The following is a 9,370-nucleotide window of genomic DNA, read 5'->3' on the forward strand; positions in this document are numbered from 1 at the left end:
CAAGAGAGGAAAACAGATCATTTCCAGTCAACATGATCTGCCCGGCCACACTGGATAGGCTGTTAGATAGATAGGTAGCAATAGTAAAGACTCCTCCTCACTTACCTGAACAGGTTTTTCTGTCTTCATTCAAGGTATAACCTTCGTAGCACTCACAATGATAAGAGCCAGGTCTGTCATTCACACAAATGTGTTCACATCCATGAGTGTTAAGAGCACACTTGTCAACAGCTATCAAAAGATGATCAGGATAAATGTGAGCATATGGAGAATATACGGTAAGTAGTTATTAGCCTCACTGCTTACACACTCGCTCACACACATACAAAACACTGCTAGTGATGCATGGGGCAGCACAGCACAAGAGGAAGGGTACTGGACTCAGAGCTGGCAACCAGCTTTCTGGTCTTGGCTCTATCACTAACAGACCCAGTGACATGGGTAAGATGTTCCCTCTCTCTGGGTCTCAATTTCATTATCTATTAAATGAGTGGGTTGGATTAAATGATCTCTAAATTTCCTCTCAAAATTTTTTTCTAGGATTTGAAAAAATTAACCTAATCTCATTGATTCTATGTGAATATTCATATACTAAAAATGCATAAAGACCTTTCTAAATTTTCTTCTAGATTCTATGAGCAACTATGGTAACAGAGAGGAAGGGATAGCTTGTATTTAATTAAATATAATTCACATAAAAGGGCCAAGAGTTTTGGCCCTCTTCCCTACAATTCCTTTCCCTTAAGACTGGTTAATAAGTAACACAACAGATTGAGTTATGTTTTATCTCACTTTTATCCCCATGTTCCTTTTCCAGAAGAATTGTTGATGAACAACAGTAAACCAGCCAAAAGGAGTTAGGTGAAAAGGGGTTTGAGAGTCAAAGCCTAAGCCCAGTCCAAAACCTGCGGAATAGACCTCCCAAATAACTCCTAGTCAACCGCCATTTCCTAAGCAAGGCCTCACCTGAACATGTTTTTTTATCAGCATTCAAGGCATATCCTTGGCTACACTCACAATGGTGCTTGCCTTCTCCATCACTGATACACACATGCTGGCACTGGTGCGTGCCAAGCACACACGCGTCCACAGCTGTGCAAAGGAAGTTTAGAGCAGTCAGTATTAACATCTAAGAAACATTTCAGATAAAGAAAAAACAACAACAACAACATTCTCTCCAGGTTCCTTTCCAACTCTATCTTTAGTTCACTATAAAAATTGTCTGTTTGTTTTATACCTCTAGCTTACTAGAAATAACACTCAAACTAGAAATGTTACTAACTTAAAATTGCAGAGCTTGTTGTAGAGTTTCTCAAAGGAGAAAGGGAAGTTTAAATTTGGAGCTGAAACCAAACACTTACATAGGTCAGACAACTTAATGTATTATTCAGCTTACCCAACAGCCCATGAAAAAGATTTTTGTTTCTCAACCACAAGAGATGAGAATAATAATATACTTCTGAAGTTCTATGAGCCAGTTGTCCCACTGCAACAAGAATCTGGTTTCCAAACGTTCTTGAGTTGCATCTAAGCAGAATTCACACACAGGCATTCCTTTGGGCCTGGACCTTACTCATACTTGGGTAGTGACACATACTTGAACATCCAAATGGTGGAGGACAATGCAGGTAACTGCCTTATAAATATGCAGCATGGGTTCTTGAATCCAAATATATACATACACAACTAATAAAACCAAATTTGCTGTCGTTGAGTCGATTCCAACTCATAGTGACCCTATAGGACAGAGTAGAACTGCCCTATAGGGTTTCTAAAGAGCAGCTGCTGGATTCAAATTGCCAACCTTTCGGTTAGCAGCTGAGCTCTTAACCACAGCACCACCAGGGCTCCCATATGCAACTACTGAGTCCCTGATGTCTTCAGGGAGAATGAACTCATACACTAAACACAAACAAGTAAAAATAAAAGGAAGAAAGAACAAAACTAATGAGAATACATGAGCTAAACTGCATCTCCATGTTTTTGTTCCTGGATCCATTTATATGTCATTGGATTTTTTTTTTTTTTTTTTTTGTAGTGACTTGTTTTGAAAAATAAATCAATCAATGTAGTCACTTCTGAGAAACCGAGGAAGCCTGTTGGAGGAGGCTAGCACTTCTGTGGTGGGTAACTCGGCCCCCTTTGCCCTTGGCCACAGGACAAGGCTAATATTTCCCCAAGAAGGGCTTTTTCATGGAATGATCTTTCTAACCCGTTGACTACAACAAGCAGCTCCTCAGTCTTTTTTCCACAGAGAGGATATTGTCCCCCCAGGACAAGCAGGCCTTTTTTTCCAAAAGGAAAAGATTACCACTCACCACTTGTTACTTGATGGTCCTCAGGCCCAACCCCAGGTGCTAACTTTGAGACCCAGCTTTGCCACAGAACAACACCTTTATGGAAAAGCTCTCACCCACAAGCCAGGGGGTACTTTTCCTGGGAGAAAGAAAGCCATTTTCTTTTGGGGAAACCAATGAATTCCAAGTAGATGCTACCAAAGCCAAAGAAGGCTTGTAAAGGTCCAGTGTGCTGGGACAGGAAAGACAAGGGAGATCCAGACCAGGTCTGTCTGAATGAGACCAGGCTTCAGCCCAGGCCAAGACTTCATGTTCCATTTCCTGGCAAACTCGTGATTGCTGGGTTTCGCATTAATTTAGATATAAAGTCTCCTTGAAATTGACAATTTTAATTATTAGTTCACTGGTTTGTCTCACCCTTCACCCTCAGACTTGATGACAAGGAAGGACTGTCTTTATTTTTGCATCATCAGTGATCAAGAAAGGTATATTGAATAAATAAATTGTGGAATAAATTCTATATCAGAAAGGTATCTATGTGTTAAAACATACTTGAGCTATCATTTCTCAGTCTTTTAGCTCAGATCAAGTGAAAATTCACCTGTAGTAGAAATTTGTCCACACCTGCTTGGATAATTCCATAGGGGGCTTTGAAAGAATATCTCTAAATGATAGACAATAAAGTATTAGTTCCAAAAATACATAGTTTTGATGAGTGACTAAAATACACCCAAGCCTTGAATGGGTTAGTATTAATGAACTTGGCTAGTTCATACTAAAAACTAATTAAATTAACATGTGCACATTCAAACTCCTTCCTAAAGGAAGAAAGGAGTAGAAGGAGAGTAATGGAATGATTTTTTAAAATATCTGTTTCTAGAACTAAAACCATTCCCAAGGCCAACTCTTCAGACAAAGATTAGACTGCACTATGGGACTTAAAATGATACTTGTGAAGAGTGTGCTTCTTAGCTCAAGTAGATACGTGAGACTAAATGGGCAGCTCCTGTCCAGAGGTGAGATGAGAAGGCAGAGAGGGTCAGGAGCTGGTTGAATGGACACGGAAAATCAAGGGTGGAAAGGAGGAGTACTGTCATAGTACAGGGAGAGCAATTAGGGTCACATAACAATGTATGTATAAATTTTTGTACGAGAGACTAACTTGAATTGTAAACTTTCACTTAAAGAACAACAATAAAATTTATATATACATATATATATGTTTCTTGCTATCTCTCAAGTGAGCAGAAACCCCAACCTCCCTGGTCCATAATCCTGTCCCACCAAAGAGGATAGTCCAAGACAGAGCAGAATCTGAAAACTAGAGTATGCCTTACATGTACACGCGCACTGACAGTTACATTGGGATATGGGCCAGCCGACCCTTCCATGAACAGATGCTGCTCCCTGTCTTCTGTAGGAGAACAAGCAGAGTTCTGTTAAATCTAGAGATGGTAAAGCTAAAAAAAAAAAATCTGGAAAAAAAATATAGTGTGGGGCAGAGGGGAAAAGAGAGGCATCTTGAGTTTTTTTTTTTTTCCCTGACCTTGTCAGGGAACAGCAGGAGTATTTATCCTGGATATTTCCAGAACTTCACGTCTCTAATGCAAACATGAAGATTTTATGAGCAAACCAAGTTATATATAATGCAACTCTATATTCCCAAGCCAACAAAGTGTGTTTAAGTTGGTAAAAAACACACCAAAAAAGCACTGCCTATATTTTAAGTTTTCCATAAAACTGCCACCAAAACAATAAATAAATAAATCTCTTTTTCTATGGATACACAATATCTGAATATAACATCCTTTCTTGTTGGAAGCACAGACTTACCACAAAAAGTTTCCTGGAATCTAGAGGAAAGTTTCTCAATGACCCCATAGGTCTCCACGTAGAAAATGTGATCGTCTAGGGGCTCACTGGCCATCATCTTGAGGGACTCCATGTCTGCCCGGTCCACGCCCACAGCATAGAGTTCAATACCAGATGCCCGAGCCCGAGCTGCCACCTCGTTCACCTGGTCCTGGGGCCTCCCATCTGTCACAATGATGGCCACTTTAGGGATATTGGAGTTGGACCCCCGAGCTCCTGCCTCCACTGTGTAGACTTCATCCATTGCTGTCTGGATGGCCAGGCCCGACATGGTGCCTGTTGATAAGGGTGTGATTCGAGCCACGGCCTGTTTCAGGGATTGCTTATCTGAGTAGGCCTGGAGGTTGAACTCGATCTTCACGGTGCTAGCATAGTTCACCACTGCCACCCGCGTGTCTGCCTCCCCGATGTCCAGAGTGTCAATTATCTGGGAGACAAAGGTTTTCACTTTGGTGAATTCCAGTGGCCGGACACTGCGAGAACTATCGATAATAAACACCAAGTCCAAGGGTCTGCTCTTGCAAACACCTGCAAAGAAGGGTGTGGGGAGCAGAAAAAAACTAAGCAATGATCAGGCCACAACAGAAATAAAACAATCCTCTAACCCAGCAACCCACTGCCTACTATCTTCCCCAAGATCATCTTCCCTTTGAGTGTTGAAAGCACCAAGGCCTTCAGAATTCCCTAGTAAGAATTCAAATAGAGGGATGAAATTTCCACCAAATACTTCACTTATGGGCTGGCTGAACCCTGAAATTTCACTTAGAACCTTCTCTCTCTTAATGTTTTGCTCCCAAGGTTCCCCTTGATTCCTAAGAATGAATGTATTCCAGATCTCTCTTGGACACTTTGGCCATCTGAGGCAATGGAACAAACTGTCCACAAATAGTGTAAAAGGCCCTGGACTCCCAGGGCCAACCTCACTGCAGACCACCCTGCCCAGGTCTTCTCAGGCCCCTCAGGCAATGGCAGAGTTTGATGCAAGGCACTCTGATGCTCTTCTGGCGTCTTCCTTCTTTTACTCCACTTCAGGGGGGTGAAAACTGCTCCAGAATAGCCCTCAGTTCTCCCTCATCTTATCATTCATTCATGTTTAGTAAACTTCTCGACCCAACTAGCCCTGAGTTAGGTTACTGGGAGAGAGGGATGACAATCTGATAGATATTTATTCCGCTTCCAACTCTGTAAGTCTGTCTTGTTGTTTTCAGAAGCAGAGTCTGTGACCTCGTATCTATGCTACTGCCCCATCAAACTCTCTTGGTCAATTCTCTTTCATTTATTCATTCACTGAATATTTTTTGAGGACCTATTGTTGTTTTTAAGGAGCCCTGGTGGTGCCGTGGTTAAAGCAATTGACTGCTAACTGAAAGGTTAGCAATTTCTTTAAAAAGCTCAAAATTATCCTCTTGGGTTTATCCTGCTACCTGGAGGTATTCAACTAGGAGAATAAATGATATCTTACTTCGAATGACATTTTAGGGATCACAGGGCACCAAAACCACAACCCTGTGAAGTTGGAGGTGCAGAGGTTGATTTTATGCCCATTTTACAGATGAGAAAGTTAAGGTTCAGGGAGATGCAATAGCTAGAAAGTGGTAGAGTATGGATTGGACTCCAGGTTTCCTGACTCCCAGACTAGGGGCTTTCCACGGCACCACAGTTGCCTTCTCTGAAGTAACATTTTTCCACCACAAAAATAACATTATCTCATGTACCTAGTAAACATCTTGCTGGATGACTTTGAGCCACCACCCTGACATATGCTGGGCGTCATGTATTTAGTTAAGTCAAAGGGAGTTAAAAATATTTTTTAAACAACTACAAAATTTCACTTCATCCCTTGATATTATCATGGATCAGGAAGTAAGGAGGAAGAATTATGTTGAAAATCCTTCCTGGAGATGGATTTAGGGTGTTTTTTTTTTTCATAATTGGCATAAATGGACAAATCCATGATGATATGAACCCTGTAACTGACAATGCTTTCACACAAACTCAAATAGTGACCTTATAAATATCATGATTACATTCTTAAAACTAAATGTGCATGATTTCTTCCTTCTCCTCTTGGTTTTTCACCTGGGTTTACAAGGGGTATGGTAAACAGAATAATAGCCCCTAAAGATGCCCACATCCTAATCTCTGCAATCTGTGTATATATTACTTTACATGGCAAAAGAGACTTTGCAGGTGTGATTAAAAACTTTGAGATGGGGAGATTATCCTGGATTATTTGGGTGGGTCCAGTGTAATCGCAAAGGTCCTTAAAAGTGGAAGAGGGGAGCAGAAGAGGAGGCCTGAGTGATGAGATGTGACTTTGAAGATGGAGGCTTTGCTGACTTTGAAGACGGAGGAGGAAGGCCAGCAGCCAGGGAATGTGGGCAACCTCTGGAAGCTGGAAAAGGCAAGGAAACGGTTTCTCCCCAACAGCCTGTTGACACCTTGATTTTAGCCCAGTGAGACCTACGTCAGAAATATGTGTTGTTTTAACCACTAAGTTTGTGATGATTTGTTACAGCAGCAATAGAAAACTAACGCAGAGGCTTGAGTGGTAGGGAATCCTGTGAGCATCTGGTTTCTTCCTGATTTGGATCCCCTTGGCAACCATCATCAATTTTTTCTTTTTTAACCCTTACTCCCATTTACTAGAGAGCAGCAAATTAATTCTCAGGAGCAAACAAAGTGAGAATCTGAATTTCCTACAATGTTTTCATAACTCACAATATTATCACTTCCTGAAACCCCTGCTAGAAATAAAAGCCCTTAGCAAAGCTTAGCAATTTCTGGTGGCTAAAAGGAGAGAATTTGGAAAAGTCTGGAATGTGGTGCTTATTAAAGAATTATCCTTCAAGATCAGGTATGGATCCCAGGGAATGAAGAACCAGTGCAGTTTAGGGGAGAACATGGCCACCCCACCCATGCAGAATCCCTCCACCCTCTCCCAGTCCCATCTCCCTTGGACCAGAGGTAATGTTAACTTCTAGAACAAAGGCTTTGTCCCTATTCCTGGCCTGGATCCACCAACTGATTTAAACCCTGTGAATCCTGGGCATTTCCAGCCTCAATGCTGTTGCCATTTCAAATCCAGCCCACTGGGGCTGGTGTGGAAAAGGGCTCATTCCACACTATCCAGAAAGGTGCAGGAGGAGGTAGACAATGCAAAGCAGTCTGAGGCATGAAGCATCTCTGGCCAGGTGAGACTAGAAACCCAGAAGACAGTTCGGTGCAGAGTCTCTTTAGTGAGACTGAAGCTGGACTTTTGCTAACGAAGAGAAAATTATAAGTATATCATATTAAGAGCTTGGCAACTTGGAACAGTAAAAAGAGCCTTTGCTTTGCATTTCAGAGATGAGTTCTACTCTGGAGCCCTGGTGGCACAGTGGTTAAGATTTTGGCTGCTAACTAAAAAGTCTGCAGTCCAAATCCACTAGCTGCTCCTTGGAAACCCTATGGGGCAGTTCTACTCTGTCCTATAGGGTCGCTATGAGTGGGAATCAACTGGTTACCAATGGGTTGGGTTTGATTTTATTTGAGTTCTACTCTGAGCTCCGACACTAATTTGTTGAGCCCTTCCCTTCAATAAGCTTCCTTTTCCCTCCCTGTGTGTGCTGTTAGAGGTGGGCCAGATGACCTTCCAGCTCTGCTGCTCTAGGAGCTTTTCTCTGCCTCAGGAGCCAGTTACCGAGGAAAAAATGAAGTGGAATTGTTCGCCAAAGACCACAAGTTCTGGGTCTTTGAGGATCTAAGACAGCTCAGGTTAGGTGTGGTGCCCAGTCAGTTCAAGCAAGAGAACAGGGATTGAGACAAGGATGGTAACAAGACTGGCGCTTGGGCATCCCGTGCTCCTCAAAAGTTCCTTCCTTGCCTCACAGCCCCCACCTCTGCCTTCCAATCTGAATTCTGGCCCAGATCCGACACTGGAGGGCCTCTAGATACCCGTGGGGAGGGCAGGAAGGATCACCATCAATCTGGGGCAACATAAATGGAGGGATTTCAAGAGAACTAAAAGCAGAATCTAAGGAAGGATTTGTTCAGCGCAACCGAGGGGTCCGGGACTAAGAGAGCTGGAGGCAGGCCACTGTTTCCACTGCTGCCCTATTCTCCCTGCCCAAATCAGAGGGAGAAGTTGCTAGAGTCTGAGGTTGAGAAGACCCCAAATCTAGCCCTGACATGCTATTGACCTTGGGCATCTCCCTTCCATTCTCTGGAGCTCAGTTTCCCCACAGGATTCATGGCGAAGGGCTTTCTTTCTCCATCCACCATCCCCAGGTGCCGCTGGCCTGGTCCCCAGCTGAGGAGCCCCTGGGCTCTGCCCTCCCGCTGCTCCTGCTGCTGGTTTGCCTCCGGGCTCAGAACAAGAAGATGAAATGTTGCTCCTCACGCTACACACCTTTCAAGCACCACTGTCTGGCTCAAGCTTGGCTGCGACGAAGCGTTGGTGGATGACCGAGGCTTCTCCTCCTTGTTCAATGCCTGGATCCTCCTGCCCAGCCCGCCCCAGTTCAGCCCAGATCTCCCTCCTTTCCTCTTGCTGGGGTTCCCTACCTATAGCCCCCTCCTATCCCTCTCAATCTGGGCTTCCTCGCCTGTTCCAACCCAGCTGTACCTGCGCCGCGGGCCCCGCCGGGCTCGCTGACTCGCAAAGAGGGTGCGTCTGTGGGAGCGGGGCGGCGCCCGGGGCTGCCCGCTGGCCCGCGGGTCCCCAGCCTCCGGGACCACGGGAGGGCGGCGGGAGAGCGGCGGGCCAGGGAGCCCGGGGCCGCGGGGGGCGGCAGCAGCAGCAGTGGCAAGAGCAGCAGGAGGCTTCTCAGGAGGTGGCGCGGCATGGCGGGCTCGGCGGTCCTGCCTATGTGTCTGTCCGTCGGGTCGTCGGTCAGTCGTTCAGTCAGTCGGGGACGTGTGTCCAGCGCAGAGGCGGCCCATTTAAAGATCCCGCGGCCCTAGGCCCCGCCCCGCCCCGCCCCCGGAAGGCCGCGAGGGCCGGAGACAGGGCAGGGGGCGGTGACCGCCAGGCCCAGCCGGGGAACCCTGCCCAAGGCCAACAAGTAGCGTTGTCTGCGCATTCCAGTGGCAGAAACGGAATGTCTGGGGCGAGCGGGCCAGCGGCGCGGCGGCCCAGGCTCCGGCCCCGGTGGTCACCAGCCTGCCCCCTGCCCTGCGTCACGAGCTGCCTCGTCTGCGCTAGGCTGGGGGACTCCTGA

At 45.3% G+C, this 9,370-nt stretch overlaps 1 protein-coding gene across 1 annotated transcript in view; it reads right to left on the minus strand.

The window, feature by feature from the left end:
- Positions 1-8,995, minus strand: part of MATN3 (matrilin 3) — a 35,601-nt gene extending 26,606 nt beyond the window's left edge. The window contains exons 1-4 of the mRNA XM_004387598.1: positions 8,776-8,995; positions 4,131-4,697; positions 967-1,092; positions 106-231 (exon numbers count right to left, since the gene is read on the minus strand). Coding sequence (XP_004387655.1) covers positions 106-231; positions 967-1,092; positions 4,131-4,697; positions 8,776-8,995 — 1,039 coding nt within the window. The remainder of the gene's footprint in view (positions 1-105; positions 232-966; positions 1,093-4,130; positions 4,698-8,775) is intronic.
- Between the last annotated feature and the right edge of the window lie 375 nt (positions 8,996-9,370).

This window comes from Trichechus manatus, unplaced genomic scaffold (assembly GCF_000243295.1).
Source record: "Trichechus manatus latirostris isolate Lorelei unplaced genomic scaffold, TriManLat1.0 scaffold00189, whole genome shotgun sequence".
NCBI classification, from domain to species: Eukaryota; Metazoa; Chordata; class Mammalia; order Sirenia; family Trichechidae; genus Trichechus; species Trichechus manatus.